At 42.5% G+C, this 25,639-nt stretch overlaps 1 protein-coding gene across 3 annotated transcripts in view; it reads left to right on the top strand.

The window, feature by feature from the left end:
• The first annotated feature begins 20,009 nt into the window (after positions 1-20,009).
• Positions 20,010-25,639, top strand: part of jarid2b (jumonji and AT-rich interaction domain containing 2b) — a 95,874-nt gene continuing 90,244 nt past the window's right edge. For all 3 annotated transcript variants that reach the window (XM_029513576.1, XM_029513575.1, XM_029513578.1), the window contains exon 1: positions 20,010-20,714. Coding sequence is in view for 2 of the 3 variants with exons in the window: in XM_029513575.1 (XP_029369435.1) it covers positions 20,670-20,714 (45 nt within the window). In the remaining variant the exon portion in view is untranslated. The remainder of the gene's footprint in view (positions 20,715-25,639) is intronic.

Genomic DNA, 25,639 nt, shown 5'->3' on the forward strand with positions numbered 1-25,639 from the left:
CCCTCGCTTTACAGCACCAAATGCTTTTAATTTGTCAGGGAGGGGGTGGAGGACTTTGGGGTGAGTTGGGGTGGTGTGTGTGTGTGTGTGCCGGGTGTGGGGGGGGTTTAGTTAGTTAGAGGCACTCATTCAGAGCAGCTTTGAGCCTCTGCCAAGCTCTCATTCGCATTGTGCTGCTTACAGCTGGGCTTGCCCTCCTTCCCTGCTCTCTCCCTCTTTCTGTGCTCTGTTCTTCGTCTCCCTTTCTTTTTTCCCCCCTTTTTTCTTTTCTCTTTTTGTGCGAGTGTGTGTGCACTGTCTGCTTTTTTTTTTTTAATGGTTTCTGCTACAGGGAGTTAGAGAGAAGAAGGGGGTCACTTGTCATGGGGCCAACTTTTGGGGTTTCCATCCCTTCTGCATGGACACACACACACACACACACACACACACACACACACTAGCGGCAATAAACACCAGGGAGGCAAGATAGGGAGGAGGGACAAGGGTTAAGGAAAGAGAGAAGGGGGGAAGAGGGAGGTGAAGGGGGCAACATGGCACACTCTTTTGAGCAAACCTCACAGCTTTGCTTTCACTTTCCTTTCCTTTCTCTTTCCTCTTTTCTTTACTTCCTCACTTGTCTTTCCAGCTTTGAGAGAAGTTGAATGAAAAGTAGAAAACAACAAGAAAGAAAGAAAAAAAAACACCCCCCTCCAAAGACAACAAAAAAAAAAAACAAAAACAAATGAAACAATCTTGAACAGTCAAAAATATACAAAAAAATCAGCACACAAAGGTTGTGATCAATGGATGAAATAGAGTGAAAGACTGAATTAAAAAAGACAGTTTCAGAGATAGAAAGCACAAGCGCCGCAGGGAAAAAAAAAAAAAAACTGAGATAGGGTGAAATAAGAGAGACAGATGAAATGAGAGAGATAAAGAGAGGCAAAAAGAGACAGGGAGGCAGCAGAGAAATTCCAATAAAGGCACAGATCAGATAATGGCGTCTCTGAGGACTTCCAAATGTCCCTTTATCTTGGCAAGAAATGCTGATATTAAAAATCAGAGAGATAGCACACCGTCATTTGCTGCCTTTACCAAGTAGTGAGTTATTACTGTAAATTGGATCAGAAAATACTCATTGAGACTCATCTCCGACACACTTAGTGACTAAAGTTTCCTCTTCCGACATCTCATTGTCATGTTCTGACAGCATGCAGAAGAGCTGAAGGGAACAGGACTGACACATAGGCTGGGTAAGAACTGTACACTCAGTCAGGGCTTACTGACTCATCCTGTGGGCTGGTTTGCTAATCATGTTATCCCACAGTATCAGGTGTGTACTTTGTGTTGGATGCCAGATGTCGCCTACATGTATGAAAGAAGCATTAGTTCAGTTTGAATGGAGAAGAATAGGGGAGGGGGGGGGGGGGGGGGGATCTTTTATATCAGAAGACTGCCTCATTCAAAGCTCAATTTACTGTAAAATAGTTTAGCTCTCTTGTTGGTTAACGGTCGAATAGGTGAGTAATGATTGATGAAGCACCAACTCAATCGAATGCACTCATGCATCCGTCTTTTCAAGCTAAATCTACTTTGTGAAATGTAAATGGTGCAATGCTGGTGCAGATGTAATTAATATCAAAAAGGTTACCGTACTTATACAGCAATCAGCCATTACATTATGACCAGTGACAGATGAAGTAAATAACTTTAATTACCTCATTTCCATGGAACCTGCGAGAACGTGGGCTGTATTAAGCAGCAAGCGATCCTTTTGTTTGTAAAGTTCAAATGTTCAAAGAAAAATACAAGTATATGGATGGGAGCAACTTTGACCAACCTGTGACAGCAATTTTGCACTTAAGAAACTGTGAGTCCCAACTATCGGCCAAGACAAACGAGGTCCATGACAACTTGACAACCTGCATGACTTAAAGGATCTGCTGCTATTGTTTCAGTGTCGAATACCACAGCTCACCTTCAGGGCCTGCATGGGTCAAGGCTGTTTAGACAGTGAAAGATAGGGCTTGTGCAATAAAAAGGCAGGTGATCATAATGTTATGTTAAAGTGATGCATATCTATATACTCATTAAGAAAGCTCATGTGACAAGGTTGATCCCATCTTAAATGCATTTCCTTTGAGCTGCTAAATATCAATTTCAAATGGTGAACTCAAACTGAATAATGGAAACTGTTGCGCAAGGATTGTCATGCACCCATAAGGTGGTTTTTCAGACTATTCGACAATGTAATATTTTGCAAACCTGAAATGGGAAAACCTCTCTCATTCAAGTTGTGGCGCCTGCTGCATTAAGCCCTGGTAAGGCAGTTCCACCAGACTGCTGGAAATCGTCACATTCATTACGTTTAATTGGAACAATGTCGCAACAAGACAAAACTCAGCTGTATTGGCATAACATCACTCAAAGGAAACAGTCAATTTGTAACTGCATTTTGTTGACTTCCCTGAAAATATGGCTTCTATTGTTGTTAAAACTGTGATGGAAACTCAGCTAATGACCAAGAAGAATCGAATTATCTAACAGACAACATAGCCTGTGAATTGCCTCAGGGTGATAGTTTACTTTACTGTGCATATAAAAAAAAAGAGATGACTAAAAACAGGAACACGGAGAAGGAAACATCATAACTGAAACTTTGTCATCGAAACTAATGAAATCCTACTATAAACACAACCATTAGCTGGTGCCACGTAGTGCATAAAGTGCTACTCTCAAAGTTTAAAAATCAAGTGTCATTTGACGAACAGTTTAACCCTTTGAGTGCAATTTTCTGTAATGTGTGCGTATAACGATAATGTATAATCTGATTTATAAAAGGATCTGCTTGACTTTGACGAAGGGTGCATGAGTATGACAGCTTCAAGATGAGGCAACTGATTGTGGGGTGCGTGGCATGTAGGCCATTGCCAATCCAGGCCTCACATTGGGCCTTATAACCAAATAGGTTAAGTTAGTTTTTACCTCACGCTTTTAGAGAAAATCTGCAATGCAGCTGCAGCTTGCAAGTGCAGCCTAATCAGCTATGTAACACACACTCTGCAACACGTGGAGTGAGTTAAATGAAACATTGTGCTCAGGAGTACTCAGCAGCAGCACACATATGTAAATTTGGCTTGGCTCAGCTCAGCTCAGCTTGGAGCAGTTCAGCCCTCCTCGGCTCTCTACCTCCAGCCTCTTAAAAGCACAGGAGGAAACGTGACCGTGCGGTGACTCCTCCAGGCTTACACTTCGCTCTAATCGCCTGGGAAAACAGGAAATTGCGGTCTTGGAAAATGTAATGTTTATACTTAGGTCACATTTACACAAGAGCCACTCCTCCACCTCAACCCCCCTTTTGTTATTTGATTTTCCTATTCTTCTTGTTCTTGTCATTTTTTTTAACCACCCTACAAAAGTGGTTGTAAACCTGATTTAAAGGGCAATGAAAGGATATAAGTTTGATTGCTGCAGTTGCATCTTACAACGGCAGCAGTAACTTTTCTGAGGAAATCAAATCATCCCCTCTAACTCTGTCTCTAAATGAGTTAGAAACACACTGCTCAGCAGCTCCAGCAAACTGAAACCTGAACACACAGACACAAGAAGATGGATGAGTGAGGCGCAAGGGACTCAGCTTTTCACACAAACTTAACATTCGTCAATGGAACATGATTCAAACCCATCCCTCAGCCTTAACATGCATGAAAGGCTTCAAATGCCGTGGCCAGAGCTGGCGCAAATCCAGTCGTGCGCTCACTCTGTTTCTCTTTCACTCTGCCCTTCACGTCGCAAAGCAGCTCTCACCAGCGTCTATCTGCAACATTCACAAAACACTTGATATACGATCTAACTGAAGATGTTGGATGCATTTGAAGGACGTTGTGTTTTGACTACTTGACAACATAACTTAGAACCAACAAAAACTCTTAATCATCTGACATCACAAGCCGCATTCAACCAGAAATCAAATTCAAGCTCCGTCTCTTAGTGAATCCTTTATACATAATCACATAATATAAATCTTTTATGTGTGTTTGTTTTCATTTCCTCACCCATGTTGTAGCACATATTTTCACCCTCATCCTGCAGCTACCTGTAACTCTACCTGCACAACTTCCTGATCTCTGCCATCAATCATGCTGCTCCCTTCCTCTCCACAGCTTTAATACCGGCCTAGAGCCCTTACTCCCCATTTCATGGATCATGGACCTCTTGCATACTTGCATCTCATGCTGTGTGTGTGTGTGTGTGTGTGTGTGTGTGTGTGTGTGGGAGTGTGCACACGTGTTAGCATGAATGATGAAGAACAGAGACAAACAGTAACTTGATCTCTGGACATCTTGAGTGCCTTGTGTCTGTCTCTTTGGGATGTGAACAGCAGACAGGTGAACACACCTGGAGCCCTGAGGCGCCCTGTGCATGTATACAGACGTACATGCACGCACGCACGCACACACACACACACATACATACATACATACATACATACATCCCTCTCCATTCCCAAACCTGATCTAATGCCTCCCTTAATGCCCTGGAATAAAGGGGCAACTCTCTTTGGTGTCTCTTTTACAGGGTTGTGAAGTGTTGACAGTCGCACATTATGGAGACAAATTGAAGCTCAGAGTTTAGCACGTCTCCAGACTTTATAGATGGATGTTTCAAAACATTGTGAGGATAATTTAGATGGATTCTCAGACTTTTTGGAGAAATCTCTGCCATCTTGGCTCACAGCATGCTGGAATGACAAATGAAGAGACTGATAGAAAAACCTCCAAATGATTTTTTTTTTTTTTTACTCTTACATTTTATCAGTGCAACAGAAAATACTAAAAGTGATGTGGGGCGTAGAAATGACAGGAGTCGGCAGAAAAAGGAGCGGCAGTGGAGAGAGCGTGAGAGAATGAAAGTCAACCGCCGCAATAAGAGATCACACAGAAAGCTAGATTTACAAACCTTTTAGTCTGATAGAGTAATGTCAGTTGTTGCTGTATCTTGGCACAGGAAATAGACTCTCTGGAAGTTATTTACACAGACGACTGGCTGCGGCTGTCTGCATGGGCAGAGTAGAGGGTGCCTTGAAACATTGTCGTCAGGTGGTCCCCTCTGATTTGCATATAAATACAGAGAGATTTTGGGGGGTGGCGAGGTCGGGATGAAGAGGGGCAGACGAGGGTTAAGTGGTTGCCTTGAGTCGGTTTACCCAGCAAGCCTTGATTTAGTCTGTGGCGAAGGGTAAAGCTATCATTAGGAATTCACCAGCCTCACCACTACTGAACACTGATAGCATACCAGTCTGGTGCAGCGTGATGAAGAGGAGGAACTCAGTTTGCTCAAACTTTGCAGAATTTTCTTTTAGCTTCTGTGTTGTTGTTTATACAAAGAGACTCTTACTGTCCTGAATAGTATCTCTGCTCAGGTCGTATGATGTTCGATTTGAAATCTGCATTAGTAATATTTATATAATATCTGTTTGTGACTATTCCTTTTAGTAGTCGCGTGATGTTGGCTGGCCTTTGAAGAGACAGATCTGTCATTTGGCACGAGTTGTCATCACATATATTTCATGATTATATGTGGCTCTTGTATATGTTTGTGTGCACTTCTGAAGTGACGTGAGAATTTTACAACTATTTTACAAATGACCACATGGACGTGTGAGTGAGTTCAGCGTTTTTCTTAAAATTGTTCTTGCCCGATCACGTGCCTTTAAGAAAGAAAGCTGCAGGCTTTTTACAGTCCGAATGTGTTGTTGCACTTTACAGAATACAAGACGTAGCAGGAAGAAATGGACATGACTGGAACAAAAACTTATTGTGGCCATAGATTCAATAATTGACACTGGGATGTTGCTTTCCTAATAAGTCAATCTATTTATAGCCCGAGCCACTTGAAGTCCTACAATTAGAGTGCTGCATCTATAGTAGTGGCACATGTAATTAGCAGTGTGTGTGTGTGTGTGTGTGCATGTGCATGCATCAGTGTGCTCATGAGTGTATGTTAAAAGGAAATGGAAGAGAAGTGGCAAGCTTTTTCCTGCCTCTTAACACCTCTCTGCCTTTGTCTTGCATTTTAAGAGGGATTCAACCTCATTGTCGACAATAAACACTAGAGGGACTTACCTCAGCCCTCCCCTGTCTCTCTCGCTCTCTCTCTCTCTAACACACACACACACACTGATCCGTAAATGGCATGATTTGAATTTAAATAGAAGTGTACAGTATTGTGTACTGGTGAGTAAAGTGCATCATCCATTAGTGAGGATCCTTGGGTCTCCTTTAAATAGGCCTAACCCTTTGCTCTGCCTCGCCCGCTCTCTCCTTTTCTGGCTTTGTTAGGAGATGACAGGACAACAATGAGAAAATTATCACAGTCCTTATCCTGAGCTTCTTCTTCTTCTTTTTTTTTTTTTACCTTTAAAAAAAAATTGTGCTCGGTTAATATTAGATTGTGTAAAAATAATTAACCTGGTGTGGCAGAATTAAACAGGAGTCTCTTGGGAACTGGGCCAGGTTTTAAGCAGGAGGCTTTGACAGTTAAAGGGCCATACTAATGATTTCACATGTTTTAACTGCACAACTCGTCACATATGATGCGCATTATTACTGTTTTTAACAGATTTTTTTCTGGATGAGACTTTTAAAGTGAGAATGCAGCTATTTATTTATTTTTTTTGTCAAAGAAAGGCAGTGAATTAATTTCATCCATGAGTGATACTGTCACTGTCACACTCAAACAAAAAGCAAAAATAGATATTTTACGAAAAAACGAAAAACTCATTGGGCTCAGCCCTCAGCTCTCCAGCTCTGAGCATACTTGAATGTGATAAGACGTAGCTTTTCCAAATTACTCAACCATACAATAATATAAGTTACACAAATTTAGTTGAAACAAGTAAGCTTCATTTTGACACTGTGGTGGAATGACTGGAAGCAAACAGGTGTAAAGAAGATAGGAAATGAATCTAAAATGTTGTTCAGAGTTCAAGAAACAAGCCCATTGATTGTATTGTGCAAGGAGTTTATAATAACCCAAAGCTATGTTTTATTGTTAGATGACTTTTATTAGTTGTGGTGATTGTGAGCAACAAAGTCCATGTTGGAAGGAGAAGGTTGCGTTGAAGGGGATGACAAAAGACAGGACTTTGACTTTGGAGACCACATTTTGTTTATAGGATTGAACCAGTCAACATTATTTCTCTTATCCATGACCTTTCCACAAGGTTGCTGTTGATATGGCTTATATCTCGGTCGATTAACTTGGAGTAATTAAAAAAATATATAAAATGATATTCAAAAAAATGAAATTGCAAATTGAAAAACTGTAGTACACTCATGGCCCTTCTGTTCTCATGTCCCCAACTCTATGATTATTTTGAATAGGTTTTAAGTTAAATGGTGGAGATAATGTCTGGGTTTAACACAAGTTGAAGACATTTTCACATTTTCATCTTTTATTCTACAATATAAACCGAAAGTATGAATTTCCCATGTTTTGTTTTGTTTTTTTTTTAAATCACCTAGACTCTTTGTTGAGGGAACTAGGGCAGCTGTAAATTCCCATTCGGCCTCCAAGACTACATCATCCCTGCAGCACTATATCATGGAATATAAATACGTTTCATGGCTATTGCTGATAAAGTGCTGACCATTTGTGTTTGGCAGCAGTGTGTAGTCTCAGTGCAAATCCATGGATTCTGTTGGAGAATTAGATCGTCAAAGTCTTGCAACCCTTTTCCGAGCTATTCTTTTCTTTTAACACATCCAGGATATTTGCAGTTCAAGGACAAATGTTTTGTATCACCCAAGAGTACACAGCTGCCTTTAACTAGAAATGAAAAAGACCAGATTCAGTTTTTATTCACCGGCCAAAAAATTAAAACGGATCAGAGTCTATGTCTCTTTGTTTGAAAGAACTATTGGAGTCAATCACATCAACACTCCAGAGTCTGATCAGACTCTGTTCACCGCATGCACGGAGGTTTCCAGCCAATTCTCAGCTCATGCTTCTGGGTTGGAGTTCTGTGCTCAAATAACGTCATGGGACGGGAAAAAGCTGTAGCGTTATCTTGTCAAAGCGCTGGGGCCATGCCATAAAGGCGACAATGGTACTATACGTAAATTGTGGGGTGATGACACATATTTGATGACCAGAAATGGGCTAAACTATGAGCCTGAGACTTCAAAGGGATCGGATTTCCTCACAAGTTTACTTCCAGTTCCTCTCTGCAATGAGTTTTTAGTGGTGTGGGCTTGGCTGAGAGAGAAAGGGAAGGAGAGGGAGATTTCACGCACAGGGAAGGACAGATGCATGCAGGCTTGCTCCCGCATACACACTCACTCACACACATGGCACACACACACACATAGCTCAGACAGAGTGCTTGCACTTCAAACAAATGGGACTTCATCAGTGTACATCATGTAATGGTTCCAGGCTGCCCCAACAGCTCTAATCATTTCCAGAGGGAGACATAGACCAAAAGACACACAGAGACTGCACTTTTTTCCTTTGGCCGAAATCTGTGTTGTAAGTCTACCTTCAGCAAATCAAATATTTAAACATATGTTATTGCAAGCTAAATATCAGCCATTGACAGGTGAAAGACGCTATCAAGAAAATATAAACAGCTGTGCTTTGATTCATGTTACTCACCTCACCACTTTTTCTCTGTCTGCTTGTTGGTTCGTGCACATTCAACCTGCACAGGCTTCGTATAAACATAATCCCCAAGTGACAACAAGTTAACCTCTCAGTAAGTCAGGTAAGTCATGCAAACAAATATAAGGAGAGGCTACATTCAAGAAACCACACAGGACCTCATTGTTGCAAAACAGCTGGCTGTGTGTGATTTGGAACAAAGCACTGCAGGTTTGCCTTGAATGGCAATTTTTTGATCTGAATCCTGCTGAAGCCAAGATGTCCTTTTCTTTATGTCCAAAACAAACACAGTGTTTGTTGTTCTTAGGAAAGTTAATGTACTGTGAATATCCAGAGCAGAATCACTGTATTTAGAATCAAATGAAGCTGAAAATGTCCAGGTGCTGTGTATGTATACACACACATATACATATACTGTATATGCACATATATACAAATATACACACACACGCACACACAAAAAAAATTAAAACAGAATGAACAGAAAAGAAAAATAAAACATCATGTGGGTCAATTCAATGATGTTTGTGCACCTGTGGAAAATCTTTCGTGAGGAACACAGTTTGGTGGGGGGGAGTTGTAAGTCTTTTATCCAGTTTATTGGAAAGCAGACAGTAAGGCACAAGAGAGCCTGGCAAGATGTGTTGCTATCAGGGGAGGAAGTGCAGCTCAAGGAGCAGTGGATTGAACCACTTAAATATCTGAGCACAACATGTATGCATGCAAAAAATGTCCATATGGGATAACAAGGAGGAAGATGATTTGGCTCCCGTTGAAGTGCACTGGATGGCTGGAGGAAACGCAGGATTGAATGAAATCCCCTCGAGATAACAAGAATAAATGGATGGATTGTTTCTCCGACACAAATGGACAGATTTGAGCGAGAGAGAGAGACCATGTGTGGTGACAGTTGGTCCCATCATGTGACGCCCCCTTGGCAGACCAGTGAGATCTGGGCGTGGCGGTTGGCTGGTTGTCATCGCTAGGTCACGCCTGATTGGACAGCAGTCAACGACACAGCCACATCCCTCTGTGGGTAAACTAATCTCTAGGTAGCAGGTCCGTAAAATAGAAGACTTTGGGTGTGTGCGTGTGTGTCTGTGTGTAAGATAGCAAAAAAGATGGGATGAGCAGAAACTTCCCAAACTGCATGCACAGTATCCACACACCACACCGTGCTACACCACCCACCGCTATTTACACTATTTACTGACACACAGACGCACACACACAAATAAGTGGTGAAACATGGGAAACAATCCATAACACAGATTCCTTCCGATCATTTTGGCCATTTCCCATTGAATGGCCACCACAAACATCTGACAAATGATGTGCTTTCTTGATGCAATACTGACTCAGTTTACAAGCTATTACTGGCCAAGACATCCACATAGTTCCCGGGCTGCCACACAATCTGTGGTCACAGCTTCATTGCCTTTAACAAGCAAAACACAAAACAAATCCTGTCAGTAAGTTATTACCATGCAGAAATGTAGGAATGGCTGTGCAGCACGTGAGAGGCACAAGACTTAAACCGGAGCGGTCAGCTCAGTTGATGAGGATGATTGTAATCTAACAAAGCTTGCATTCATTGATTGTCTTCCTACATGTGTTTTCCACAGTCCAATTTTTTCCTGTTTTTTTTTTTCGTCACTATATTTTTGTTCTTTCTTTTATTCATCCAGATGAATTGTATTTAAAAAAAGACAAAGCAAATCAACATAAATAAAACACACAAATAAAATATGAATATGAAGATGTAAAATTTAAATATTATTTCTACAAACACTCACGTAGCTCACACTGTATTTGAGGGAAATGTAGGATAGCAGAAAAGATTTGGTATGCGGCTCCCACAATGTAGCTTGTACCTTCAACATGACCTAGTCGTGACATTAAAAAAAAAAAAGAGATGTCCAGTCCCTTCCTCTTTCTTGACCAGAACTCGGACTTTCTTTATCTCTGTCCCTTTCATCAGCTTGTCCCATTATGCGGTGTGCGTCGAGCTTGTCACAGACTCGACACGATGAGTACGGCTGCTTATCTGGCTTGCTTGTGAAATTGGCCACGATGCTCCAATGATGTGGTCAGACAAGCGGGCTGCACAAAAGACAGACAGAGGCAGAAGGATAGAGACGGAGAATCAGAGTGAGGAAACCTATTTCCTGAGAGGAATATTGATCTGATCATCTCTTCCTCCCCTCTTCAAGCTCTAGCTGCCATCCTCAAACAGCCCTCAGTGAAAGAGGTTGAGTGACAAAGACCAGGGAGAGGATAGAGCCTGAAAGAGAGTGGAGGAGACAGTGAAAGAGCCAGATAAGGGGGTGATGGCGCCACAGCAGTATTCTCTTTGCTGGGCCCACAGCGCAGCATTATATACAGCAATAGCACAGGGAACAGATTAATAATATATCCACACAATCAAGTGGTGTGGCTCCCAAGTACTCCATTACAACCACAAGTGCACAAACTGCAGTAAAGCACTTTAGTTAGCAAGCCCTCCAAATGCTTTATCTGTCCATCTGAAATGCACACCCCTTGTGCTCAAGTTCATTGCTAGCAATCACACATCATTAAGCCAGAGGAAAGAAAGCCACAACCAATAAAACCCTTACTGAAGTACATCTTAATTGATGCTTCCAGATCCATCCTTCATATCCCCGTGGTGCCACCATGACGGGATATACAAGCCCGCCAGAAGGAAATTAACCAACTAGACAGCCCATGTTTCATTGGGTGAGACCAGCAAGAAATATCCTGAACCATTTGACTGATCACATTACAGCACCCAGCCCACTTCCTCCAACTCTGTTCTTTTTTTGGGGGGTTTTCTGGAACAGGTGAAGCTTTTGGTGCCGATAGTGACGGTTGCCTGCTTGTTTAACCAGAAAAATTATGCACAGTTGTTGCCTTGTCACGATATAGTTTATATTTGATTGCCCACAAAATTAGGATAGCTAAACTGTCACAGTGCTCTGTAAAAAAAACAAAAACAAAAAAACAAAAACTGACTTTAAAAGCTCCCATTAATCACATCCTGCTCTGAGTTTCTTCCAAAAAAAACCTGGAACAGTTCCTACAAATCTGCTGAAGTTAACAGTTAAAAATGAGCTAAAATGTAATTTCCTCATGCTGCTGACAGACATTGTGAACCAACTGATAGACACGTGTCAACTTATAACTTAACATTCTGAAACAGGTTTTAGGCCAAAATAAACCGACCGTACAGGTTTATGAGTGTATTTGGCGGAACCATTCCTCCTTGTTATCACCGTCTTTTGCCAACTGCAGCCTGTCTGAGAACCTGAGCCTGTCCCCCTGCTGCCATTGGCATGCATGCTGCTAACCTGTAAACAATTCATGAGGGCCCTTTCCATATTTCATGGGGCGGAAATGGATGTTTCATGTCAGGAGTGAGGGAGTCTGGAAAAAGGAGAAAAACAAAACAATAAGACTGAGCGAAGGACCGGTGACAAGAGCCAAGGCGAAGACACAAGAGCAGAGAAAAAGAGGAGGAGAATGAATTAGGAGTTGGGGGGGGGGCAGAGGAATCTGTACAATCTGTGCCACTGATTCCCTCACAGCTCATCTCAGATCTCTCCACAATTAACTTCCACCTCACCTCATTGACTCCCTGGCCTACCCTTGCGACTAGGTCAAGCTTCTTGGACCCATTGACACTGGCTAGTAGAGGAGAGAGGACTGAGAGAAATAGGAAAAGATGGAACAAAGGCCAAGAGAGGTGGAGGAGAGAGAGATAAAATAAGAAGAAAAAAAAAAAGAAAGACAGAGATGGAGAAGGAGTGAGACACAATCATTCGCCTCAGCTAATGAATGTATAGCGGCGGGTGGCGGCTCCTCCGCAGGGAGCTGCCCTCATAACCGGCAGGGTCTGGCTGGGTGTAGTAATTGAAAGTAATGATAATTAATATCATTGGCATAATCACCATTTGTTATTACAGGAAGGATGTTTATGGCTTCCTCTGAAAGGGAGAAATAAGGCACGGTTTGTTCAAAAGAAAGGAATCTCATTAACCTTTTGGCTGTTCTAATCTTGTTTAATGTTGGGAAGCAGAAAAAGTGGAAAGTGTTTTGCAGGACTGGCAAGGTTATTATTAATAATGTAGATTTAAAAAAAAAAAAAAAGTACCATAAATTCATATTCCAGCACTTTTCCTCTCTGTTGATCTGAGAATTGATGTTAAATCTGGATAAATCGGATTTGATGTCATGGATAACAAGTTGGGATTAATATGCAGTGAGATTCTTTGCACCAGTGGTATATGCATTTTTTTCAACTATAGGCAGCCATAACATGATACAGTAGAGCATTTGAGAGGCAAATTATGGCAGTCAAATATCAGAGATAAGCAGTGGGCCATGACTAGGAACAAAAAATGGTGATGTACTAGTCCTACTAATGTTGTCGGAGTCTCTGCAGATTTAAAGAGAGAATGTCAAACTTAGCACAGAATAAGCAAATGCATATCATGAATATATTTCCATTTGTTTGAGTCAGACATATTATGTATTACTATGGGAAACATGGAAGGAGATTAGTAACATTATGAATTGAGTTGAATGTGATACGGGGACAAAATGGAAGAGTTAGCACACGTAAGCAATCAGCTTGACTTCACACTCACAGCATGTACTGTATTTTTCATAGTATTTGGAAAGGTACTGAAACATGGATGATATCGCGGAGAAGATGGTGCCCTTGAATCCAACATACACACACACACGAAAAAAAAAAACAAAACAACCACCTTTCTCCATCATATACCCTCTTTAAAAAAAAAAAAAAAAAAAAAAAAAAAAACTATAGTTATTCTGTTAGTTGAAATACAATTATGTGCCTTTCAATTGCAAATCAGAGTGGAGCTGCGAATTCAAATAGACAATCAAGGAAGGTTGCCTCCAAAAACACAAGCCTCACGTTAAGCCAACTCCAGCCTATTAGGGAAGGGACATATGTAGCTAAATTACACTGTGCACCCAGGGGATATGCAAATGTGCAGGACCTCTTTCATGACTTACCTTCTTTTTTATCATGCAAACCATGTTGGTGTGATAAGCCTCCTATGAAAAAGCACGGGGATATTGCCTCACTATATGTCGTAGGTTTTTTTTGGGGGGGTTTGTAAGAAGGTTATCAAGTACTTTCCCTAATAACCAAACACTCTAAAATTTGCTAATGCCAAAGGATTAACTAAATTGTTCTGATAACAGCAGCTGGATTAGAAAGCTTTCAAAATGGCCCCTGTGAAAGGTGGGCAGGGGTGATGAAAATGATGAGACAACTTTCTGTTTAGTTTACTTCAGCATGTGGCAAGTGGGAACGGTAATTTCTCTGTTCTCACCCACTTATCATAATGATCACCCTGCTTTGATTTGTTGTTTCAAACGGTCGCTGGCTTCAAATATATACACAAATTTGTTTCTGTTGTTGTTGTTACTTTTGCACTGACTTCCTCTGCATTTTAAAATTACAACTGTTCTTCTGATGGAGCTACTGGAAAAAGAGCTTCTTTGAATAATTAGATATTGATGTGTATCGATTGGCCATAATTACAGTAATAAAGGGGAAACTCACAAGTAGCAGTCATTCCTCAGCTGTTTTTTTTTCCCTCCCCTATTCTACCCCTTGTTAATAGCCTCTATTTTCAACATCTCTATCCTCACTCTCTGTCTTTCATTCCTACTGATGTCTCCTACAAGCTCACACCCCGTCTTTCTCTGTCTCTCCTTCCCAGACCACCCAGACAGCCGTCCCTGTGTGTTCCAGCTGTTCCCCTGCTGTGGCTCGACTTTGTGTTACTTTGTTTCCAAATGGCTACGATTGAGGCAGCCCCCACTGTGACCCATCCAGCCCCGTTTCTTTCTCCCATCCACCGTTCTTCCACATGTCCTTTTCCCCCTCTTCGCCCTCGAAGAATTGAAGAGGGATGGCTTTTGTGTCCAGTGCAGGTGTCCCGGGCGGGTGAAAAGGGGCGCAGAGGCTGCGGCTCAGGGAGGGAGGTTATTCAGCCTCGGATCCCCCACCTGTGGCAGGTCTTGACCCACATGAGTCAGCCAGTCACTCCTGGGCTATAGAATCTTTGTGACTAAATGCTATTACTCTGTATGGCTAGATACACACAAGGGAGCTGGCAATGCTACAACGCTGCTTGTTCCTCATGAACGAGTTTACTGAGCTACTCATCCACATCGTGCTCCAGTCCAGACTGGTTTGAGGTGAGAAAAGGGAACAAGAGTGTTGAACAATGTCAAGCTGAATGTGGTAACTGGACAGAGAGTGGGAATGAATGAGTAAATACAGATGGGAAAAACTAATGGTCTACAGGGTGAGCTTATCAAATTTTAAAACACTGGATCTGTGAAGGAAAACAAAAGGCGTGAATTAAAATGGTTTAATTTAGTCAGAAACCCGCGAGTTATTGTGTAACAGCATCGACTAAATGTGCCTGAGTCACTGCCATGTTGGCAGTGGGTGATGAAAAGGAAGTTTATGGTTTGACAAATTTTTATTTTTTTAAATTGTGAATGTCCAGTTTTTCCACACATCTCCAGTGTACCTGGTTAGACGTGTCTGGTTTGCAGTTGTAAGGTGAGCTGGGGGAGAGCTGCCTCATTAGTGGAACACAACAACAGCCTTAGGGGCAGAAATAACAATAAGTCATCCCTTGACTCTGATCTTCAGACGGTTTTGCATTTAGCTTCCAGATGGGTCAACTTAGGGCACAGCGAAGAGCGCACTGAGATGCGTGCCCCGAGGACAACTTCACCCTGGAGCCTGAGGGCGTGGATATTCCTCCTGCCGATCATGCCTTACTACACCGCAACCACCGCAGCACAGGAAGTGAGATATTCAACATGTGAATTGAATCATAGAGTGCCACTGCCAAGGGGGGTTTGTGCATCTTTAAATTCTCAGTTGTTGTTTGGGTTCGACCTAACCTCCGTCTCTGTCTCATCCTCACTGCTGTACTTACATTATATTTGAGAAACCTGATACAAAGCTGCTCGGCTGGTTGCCTGTTTTGTTTCGGCAGGGGATTTCTTATGTTGAAGGTATCCAATTATCCATGGTGGTAGTGGGGACTCACAAGTCCCTTTAGAACGTGAGCCTATGTCTGTGTACATGCCTGTGTGTGTGTGTGTGTGTGTGTGTGTGTGTGTGTGTTTGTGTTGCAGTGGTTGTTGAAAAATAAATTGTGTTTGTGATCTCAACAAGTCCCTGAACACCAGCATTGTGAGGAGGATGGAGGGGTGAGGAGGGGAGGGGAGGGGAGGGGAGGGGAGGGGAGGGGAGGGGGAGAGGTAGAAGTTTAACCTCACTTTAATGAGAGTACTTATAAAGATTCAAATTTCACCAGTCGGTTAAAGCCACCATGACCCCCAATCTGTCTGCTGTCGTCAACACGACAAAACTCCCTCCAAAACCAAAATTACCTCAACTGATGCAGGCGTTTTTTGTTCGTTTTTTTGTTTTCATTTGTCACTCAGTTGGTTTAAGAAAAGAGAACACATTTTCTGTTGGAAACAGCTATAAATTAATTTAATGCACTGGTAGATTTTGCTTCACTTTGTAAAGCGACCCTGTCTTTTTTAAGAAACCGACACAAAAAGACTCAAAAGAAGAAGACTTTTTTTCCTCTTTTTGCTGGCGTTTGTATTTAACAGACATACCCCTGTATTACTTAAGAGTATTAACAGCCCGCTTGAAAAGGAGAGAGCTGTATAAGCCATGATTTTACTGCTTCCTTATCCACTCAGCCCACTCTGCCAACACTGGCTCACTTGTCCCGCAGTATCACACCCAGTGAGTTAATTCCAGCCCCCCCCCTCCCCGTGCACACACACAAACACACAAACACACACACCTCCTACTTCTCTTCTTGAACATAATTTTATGAACCCTGTAGACAATAAGAACTGAAGAACAAAAGATCAAGGGACCTCCTGTAAATGCCAGAGACCAAATGTCATTCATCTTCATGCGAGAGGTTATTCTAAAGCTACAGCTACACTCACATTTATTGGTACATTTGAATGTGCAAGAATTCAGTTCTACTTCTGCTCAAGTTGTTGTTGGAATTCTCCTTGAATGCAGAGATAGAGTGATACAGGTTTGAATGGATTTGCTAGATATTCTTTTTTTTTTAAATTTGAGTTAATTCATGGTAAGCAAAGAGGGTTTGCATCATAAAAAAAACTAAACAAAAAAAACAACGACAACAACAACTAAGGAGCGATTAAAATATCAGATCATTGTTGAACTAAACCCAAAGTAAGTGTCCTCAAAGGGAGGAGGCAGTACCTGTTGTAAAAAGCAAACCCTTTTAATTACCGGAGAACAAAACAAAAGGGGACATGGCTGCGTATACTTTCCTGTCTTTATTTCTCCTTTTATTTCCAGCAGATATGATCATAAGCGCTTGATTTTTTTCCTCCCTTCTGCAGGAAGCTTCTTTGGGTTTATTTTCACATTGTGCAATATTTAACCATTCAATCTTTCAGCATTAATTTGGGATTTGTTGTCCCCCTTCCCATCCATGCTGCCCAGTAAATCAGCCCCACCCACCCACCCAACCTCCCTCCCACACACACACACACACACACACACACACACACACACACTTCTTGGCTATCGGACATCAATCTAGCCAGCACCGTCTGCTAAGCCTCACTGGGCAATTAACCACATTGAGAGTGAAAGCTCTAATCAATCCCTGGCCTTCTTCATCACACACATATAGACACATAAACACACACACACACACACACTTTTAAATCCATTGGTGGAAATGTCTCGGTCATATATAAAAGCATGGGGTGGTCCAAACAACACTTTTAAAACCCGCTGTCCCTTCAAGGACACAGAAAAACACTGACTCAAACATACTCTAACTGTGGGCTGTGCTTACACTTGCATAAATTATACATAAAAACAAATCGATCATCTAAATCCTTCCCTGCAACTGACCAACAAGTGTTACTCACTTGTATGTACAAGTCACTGGTAAGTCACTCAAGTGTCCAACGTTTATTCCTCTGGAGCTAGCTCTAGCCACATAATATTATGAATCTCTTATGTTTTTTAATTCTGCAAAAGGAGAATGGAGGCTACAAATGATGCTGCAACCCTTTTGCCTGAACACAGTGTGGGCTAAATGTGAGCTGTGAGGAGGGCTGCTGTGAAATTCAGGCATCCCTCCACAGCTTGTCTCATTGATTCATTTGGGTCTAAATGTCAGCACCAGCAGGGCAGAAGACCCTGGTAAACCCCATGAGAGTGCAGGGTGATGCAGGCTAAAGGCGATGTGTCTACCTCAAAATAACCTGCTTGACTCAGATACTAGCAGAGCACAAGAAGACACTGACCAGAGATAGCAGAGCGACAATACCACAAAAACTTGCATTACGTTTCATATGAATAAATTTACCTGTAAATAAATGATTGAGATTCATTTCAATATGCATTAAACATTCACAAATTATTGACCTGTCAGCTATTGATTTGGTGTCTTTGTTCATGAATTCATGGGTAAGTTTAGCGCTTTGATCATTTGGCGCGTTATGCTAAATCTACATCAAACACAGAAGATGAGTCGATAGCACTTTCTCGTTACATGAATGATAATGAAATCAGCATGATTGTGTGGATACTGGTGATCGAATAAAGTCCAGCTCTGCAGGATTCAGTGAGATCCTGAAGCTGCTTTTAAACATATATTTTAATCATACCTGTGCATTGCTTTCTTCATGCACAACAAACACATGCAGGCGAGTTGACTTTGTGAGCAAATCAAAAATCGGGGAATGTTTGGGGTCAGCTTCTCACACAGTTGACGCTGCAGGGGTGCTTGAAAGGGGCGAAAGATTCTCAGATTAAATAGCGGAAGCCTCAAATGAAAGAGGGTGCAATACAACTTTTGGAAAGCATGAAAAAGAATTTCAAACTCATGGTGCAATTGAGGAAATCGGGGGGTGGGGGTGGGGGGGAGGTGTTGCAAACATGTTTCAGTCTTGGTGCAAATTTTGGGGAACCAGTTCTGGTCACAGGTGCTTGATGAATGGTTAAAAAAAAAAATAAGTGAAGAAACAATACAGTCAGAGCTCTCTGCCAAATCATACAGGCTACAAGTGAATCTGTCTTTTTGTATCCACACTTGTCAAAATACACAATGCTCTTTACTACCTTCAGGGTTCATACAGAGCAACCATCCCACTCAGTAAATTAAAATAATAACACAGGAAGCCCACTTCTAGTGAGGGGGACGAAGACATCCAGCCAGCCAAGAGTTGCTGCAGAATGAATAAAACAAAAGTATGACTATTACCTGAACAAATAGACACAAGTCGAGACACACACACACACACACACACACTTCCTGAAAGATGCTGGTATGAGCTTTGAAAAAGTGTGTCGATACTGTGGAAACTGTGATGCTGCTTACACTGGTGTAAATAAGGCCAAGAATGTGTTCCCATAATCATTTAGCTCATGTGGGACATTGTGTGAAAACGTGGCGAGACAGCTGATTCGGGTCATGGGAGCATGGAAGTGTGGACATGGGTAGCTGAGCTGGAGGATCAACATGTACAATTCACAACTACAAGTAAAAGCCTATTTGTTTCAGAGCCATAATACACCAAATGGTGTCCACGTAACCCTGAGAGGTTGACTATGTGGAGATCTGGAGGGAAAAGCTTAATCTTTCTGCTAATTTATCTACTATGAGCCCGTGAAGTTGAACTCTGTGGTATTTATAACTAACTTTCTCAGCTGAGGGACTCCTGAGAGTGCAACATTTTACAATATGCAAATCACTAATGTTTAACCACATGCTTCCAGTTTGTGGGGGTGGTTTTGGAGTGTGGGGGTTGGGGACCTTTGGGAGCCCTCACATTGTTTTTTTTTTTTACCTCTTAGAATTCCTGGTTCACCTCTCTTAGGCTGTCTTTCTTTCTTTTTTTTTTTTTGGGGGGGGGGGGGGGGTCTTATAATTAAAAACACCGTCGACCCAAAACGTTCCAACGTTCCCAGGTTCACTTCTCACTGAGCTGAAGGATCTCCACAAATAATAAATGCAAACTGGAAATAAAGGAAATATACTGCAGCAGCTATAAATACATCGATGCATCTGAGACTTTGCGGTTGAAAAAAAAAACGTATTTATTTTTTTATTTTTTTTTCTCGACGAACACTCACCATTTCCTCAAAGCAAACGCGTGAGAGGTGGACGGAGGACAGCGTCAGGGGGTGTCTGCTGGCGTTTTGTGTTTGAGGGCCGTCTCAGTGGGGATTTAAAGTTGCCGCTGAAGGCTGAGGGGATGTGATAGGCTGAGAGGCCGAGGCTGGGGAAGAAAGGAGCTGCTCTCCGTCAGTACAGCAGTGCCGCTGCGAGCTCTCTGGTCGTCCGCAGGCTCCAGCCAAGAGGAAAAAAAAAAAAAAAAAAAAAAAGGAGGACACACAAAAAAAAAAAAAAAAAAAAAAAAATAGACGTGGCTCAACGTTTTATTTTCTCGTTTTATTTATTCAATCCGCGTGCTGTCTTCACCTCAAGCAAGATGTAACTTGTTGACATCACCTCACGTATATTCATGCATTTGAAAAGAGCCGGGAGTGAGTGCGCAGAGACGAGAAGAAGCCGAGCTGTTCTGGCGAATGGAACTTATTGTTGTGCATTTGTTTTGACTATGTTATCCCCGAGTGACTTTGGGTTCAGTCCGTCTCTGCTCGTCGTCGACCCTTGATTTTTATTTTTATTTTTATTTTTATTTTATTTTTATTTTTTGGTATTTTTTTTTTCTGGGATTTACAATCCGAGTAGTTTTAAGGGGGAAACGCCGAAGAAGGATTCCGCAAAGCCAGCCAGCTTTTCCGACAGAGCCGGGGATTTAAATCCGTCATTCGGTGGTTGGTGCTCCGGGAGAGGCGAGAGTCAAAGAAAAGAAATTCATGTGGCCATTCTTTCTATAGCAGATTTTTTTTTTCTTCTCTGGGGGATTGCATAATGAGCAAGGAAAGACCTAAGAGGAATATCATTCAAAAGAAATACGTAAGTAACGACACACATTTCGCTTGTAAATGCTCACCAACGCGATCACTTCTATTCAAGTTTGGCTCGATGGAAATGCATAAACTTTGATCGGGGGGCTGTGAAGATTACCAGCAGGCAGCCTGTGCACCATTTGGGTCAAATATCATTTAAAAGCCGACGACTACAAGTTAGCACAACGTGTTAACAGTTCCGTGGTTTGCCTTTTAAAGAAACAGCCGTGTTTATGCCGTGTGTGTCTGTGCTGCAGCGTTTCTTCGACATCAGACATGTTTTAGGCTATTTGAACATCGGGTGCTTTTTTTTTGAGGTGTTGGTGAGGTGGTGTTGTTAGTGTTGGTGTGTGTGTGTGTGTGTGTGTGTGTTGGGGGGGTCGATTCCTTCATTTTTGACCCGTTTTAACACGCGATGGAGGGGCTGCATCGTGTGTACGAGCTGTGAGATTAAAACTGTAAACGGGTTTTAAATGAAGGACTTGACAAAGTGTTGCCAGAAAAAGGGCTTTTGTTCGCTCCCCCGTTTCTTCCTATTCAGAGCCGTGAACAGCAGCCTGTCGGCCATGGCTCAGCTATTTCGGCTTCCATTTCGTCCCATGCTGAGCGTTTCTTTTCTCTTCCTTTAACCCCCCCACCGTCTTTAAACTGAGCTCTTACATTGACAATATATATGTAAAACCGCCCTCACCTATGGAGTTTGTGTCAGAGATGGCGTTATGTGTGTGTGTGTGTGGTGGTGGGGGGGTCTGTTGTGTGTCTGCCGACATGTTTCGCGGACTGTTGTGGCTCTTTAATTTTCTCCATAAAGAGTGAGCGAGAGCTGTTTGGGGAGGAGGGGGGGTCCTGCGATTCAGCATATTCACCCAGCCCCCCCTCCTCCTCCTGTAACGTTGAGGGGACACCGGTGTCTCTGACTGTCCCCTGTCCGTCCCCCTGTCCAGGACTCGGTCCGTGAGGGTCTTTTGCTGTGACCTCTGTGCGCGATATTGCAGCACATCCCGCAGAGGGCTAACTCCATCTTTACTTGATTTGATTTGTACTACTACTACGAAGTGGGGTGTGTGTTTGAGTGTGTCGGGGGAAGGGGGGGGGGGTAGCTTTACGTGTGTGTGTGTGTCTCGTCCTCAGCCACCGATTTTCACATGAAGCAGCACATTTACACGGTGGATATGACTGAGCACAGTTTCTGTAGGATTCAGTGTTTTTTGTGTGTGCGTGTGTGTGTGTGTGTGTGTGTGTGTGTGTGTGTGTGTGTGTAGGGTTTTTTGTTTTTTGTTTTTTTTTTTTTTTCAGCGGCTGTGTTCAGTCGCATTGCAGAGGCTCATGTATGAAGCGATACCAAAGAAGCGACCATTTTCTCTCTGCAAGTAACACTGATGAATTTACGAGGGGCAGAAGAAATAAAACAGTCGGGCCTCGGTTGTTAGTCTTCGCTCCGGGCTTTGGTCTGCTCAGCCGCCTATTTGTCCCCCTTTTTTTCCCCTGAATGACAACAAAGACTTTTAAATCTTGCAAAGTGCGGCCGGCTCGCATCGCTTCTTCGCGGGGACTCCTCGCCGGGCCTCTGCTGGCTGGGCTTTAAACTTTGTCACACTTCTTCTTTTTCTTTTTTTAAAGCGCAATTCTTAAATGGCTGCTGTGAATTATAGTCAACTCGGCCAGTGGGCACATTGTGTTTAATTGCAAAGAGGGCATATCTTGTCTGAAACTGGAAGTAAGTCAGTCAGTCAGTCAGAGTACCCCCCCCCCCCCCCCCCCCCCCACACACACACACACACCATGTGGAGTGTCTGTAAAAGCGTGCTTCCCCTTGCAGACGCTTGTGTGGCCGAATAAACCGAAAACAGCAAAATTTGTCATAGATATCTACTGCTGAAAGGAAACATCACTAAAGGGGAAACCGAGCAACAGGTTAGTATGAGCAACTCGCTTACATCAAATCAAACGACTTTGGTTTGATTTCATCTGAGTTCAACTCAGGAATTCGGTTTTCTCTGCATGTGAACATTATAATAAATACATAAGTTCTATTATGAGCAGTGTCTGGCACTTTTCTCATGATTTTTTTTTTCTCCTTCAGTTTTCCTTGTGGTTTCTCACTTGTTATAAGCTGTCGAACAAAAGTATAAGCAAATATTTCTGACAATTTGTAACATCAAACCCAGAAGCTTTAAATTTATACAGCTTTTGGTAGTTTCTCTGGCCCAGTTCCTTGAATGATAATATATATCAGAAGGATGCCATTCAAATACTTTTGTTCATATATATATGCTATCGGCATGAATAAGTAGTTTTACAAACCTAAAGAAATTATACTTTAATTGACAATGGGTTTTGAAAAATAAAAAGGAGACATTTGAGGAAAAAAAAACTTATAGGTAGATTTTTATCCTGTCAATAAGTTTGTATGTCTTCCTTTTGATTTAAGAAGGTTATAAGCCACAGAAATGACTAACTCAAACAAAAGTCCCCATTTCAAATTGTGCCAGACCTTGACAGCTTATAGTGTCTCACACTCTCTAAAAGTGGATAGGCTTTTTTTTTTATTTGGGTCTATTCATAACTTGGTTGCATAATTAGAACTGGAGCCAGAGAATCAGGGCTAGGTAAATGATGTGTCTGTGTACCCAACTGCAGGATGCATGTTTCTCTCCTGTGTGTGTGTGTGTGTGTGTGTGTGTGTGTGTGCGCGCGCGCATGTGTATCACATCTGTCGTGTGTTTTCGGCAGCTGCAGCTGATGCATTAAGTCTGGCATGGACCAAATAAGGCCCACAAATGTGCATTTCTACAACAACCTGGAGGAGTCCAGATCCCCAAGCCCCCCTCCAGGCTTTGAGACAGGACTCTTGGCCCCTACTGCTCGCCCAGCACCCCCCCCCCCTCCCCATGCACTCCCCTGTACCCCCCCTTAATTAGCGTAAGACAATTATACATGCTTGGCTTAACCATTTCCCCTGAAACAAGGGTGTGAGTTGTTACCCCCCTTCTCATGCCCAACAAACACCCACTATCTGTGAATGATATTAAAATTCATCAGTCATAAAATGATTGAAATGGGGGGATGAGTCTTTAATAAAAGCAAACAAGGCAAAGCAGGCATCACTTACTTCTACAGGACTGATAAATGTCATTGAACAGAACCAAAATAAAAGGCCAAACAGTCTTGGCAGTTTTTTTTCCCCCCCTCCTAAAATGCTTTGTCATTAGTGTCATGTTGAGTGACGCTGTGGAAGCAAGCATCCACACATTCTCTATACCTCTGTTACAGGGTTTATTTTTTTTTTTGGGGGGCGCATTGTACGTTTACGTCCCCTTTTTTGTTTTTTAAGCTTTCAAGCTAGTGTTTGAGGGGTAGGTGCTGTGTAATGATTGCAGTAGCAAGAGCTAATGTGCGGCAGTGCTGTTCTGTCTAACGAAACATGACACACACAGTGCGCGTGTGTGTTTGTGAATGCATGTAAGCGACTATAGCAGGAGTGCACGGCAGAGTGCAGCCAGGGCCATTTTGTGCAGAGTCGGCTCTTCCTGTAGGCCCCAGCTGGGGCTAGGCCTCTGATTCAAAGGTTGTGTGCGAGTGTGTGTTTGTGTGCATGCCTGGTGTGTGTGGGACAAGCACAGCTGCTGCAGGGGCCTTTACAAATGTAAAGAGGCTGTCAGTGTTTGTTTCATCAGGCGCACAACTGATGAGGGCCAAGTTGAAAATCCATTGCAATGTGAGTGTGTGCGTTGAGCATGCACAAAAAGAGGAAACAAAAACAGAGAGTGGGGGCAGAATGGGGATAGCAAAGGCACAGACTCTCCCCCTCCTCTCCTCCTTTTCCTCTCTTTATCTCCCTCTCTCCCTGTCTCTCTTTCGCTCTCTCGTTCTTGGGCTGTCCAAATGAAATGTGGGCCTCATGTTAGGACCATGAAGAGAGGGTCACAGGGTTGTTTTTTCACCGTGCCTGAGCCCCAGTGTGCTTCATTTAACCTTATGTTTCAATGCAAATTCCTCTTTCATAAGCTCCCTTCTCCTCACGTGTGCAACATGACAGGGTTCACTTTGCAACCCCTCTGTCACTATAGCTACTACATTAAAACCTGAGTATACTGTGGCAAAAGCAGTGTTTTACTGCCTGTTCGTTTGAGCACATTCTCTGCGGTATGTTCCATGTGGCACTTGTGAAAAGCGCTTTCCATATGTGTTCCGTCATTTTTGCTGCGTTGTGCTGTACCTGGCAGTTTGTCTATGACTGAGCCGCCATGCAGAGAATGAGATGGCGAGTGTTAAGCTCTGAAATCAGCAGGATGTAGCACAGCTACCTTTGCAGCGGAGAACTTTTCAATGTGAAAGTAACATTATTAAGGTTCATTGTCTTTTTAATTTTAATTTTAAAATTTTCACCAATGGGGGAAAATCAAAGCATAGCTACTTTGATAATGGTGCCAAACTGTATCAGCGTGGTATTAAAGTCAGTGCCAAGTCCTTGTGAGGATTGCCAGCAATTTGCAGGCAATCTCAAAATAACTGAAACAAAGCAGGAGTTTGTGTGTCACTCACATGGGTCAGAAAATTCTTGAGGCATACTAGAGACTTCACTCTTTGTGCACTAAATTCAAAGAAATGGGGAAACTTACAACACTGAGCCTGATTGGCTGTGCTGCCTTTTATGTCCTTGTATTTTAGTTGGAATAAGATTCCAAGTGTAGCAAAATTTGTCTAGTAATTAAATATTGCCAGTCCTCAGTTCACCCCCCCACCCAACAATTTTGTGTCAAAGCATGGAGGAAGCAGTCCTTCCCACGCTGCAGGCCCAACCTCACTTCCCTTTGGCCTCATCTCTCCTCTCTCTGGGCCTGCTGACTTGACAATCGCTGCCAGAAAAATTTTCTGGGAGTGAAGTTGGCGAGCCGAGCCTCTTCTTAATTCAGCCTTATTTATTTATGT

This window comes from Echeneis naucrates, chromosome 11 (assembly GCF_900963305.1).
Source record: "Echeneis naucrates chromosome 11, fEcheNa1.1, whole genome shotgun sequence".
NCBI lineage: Eukaryota > Metazoa > Chordata > Actinopteri > Carangiformes > Echeneidae > Echeneis > Echeneis naucrates.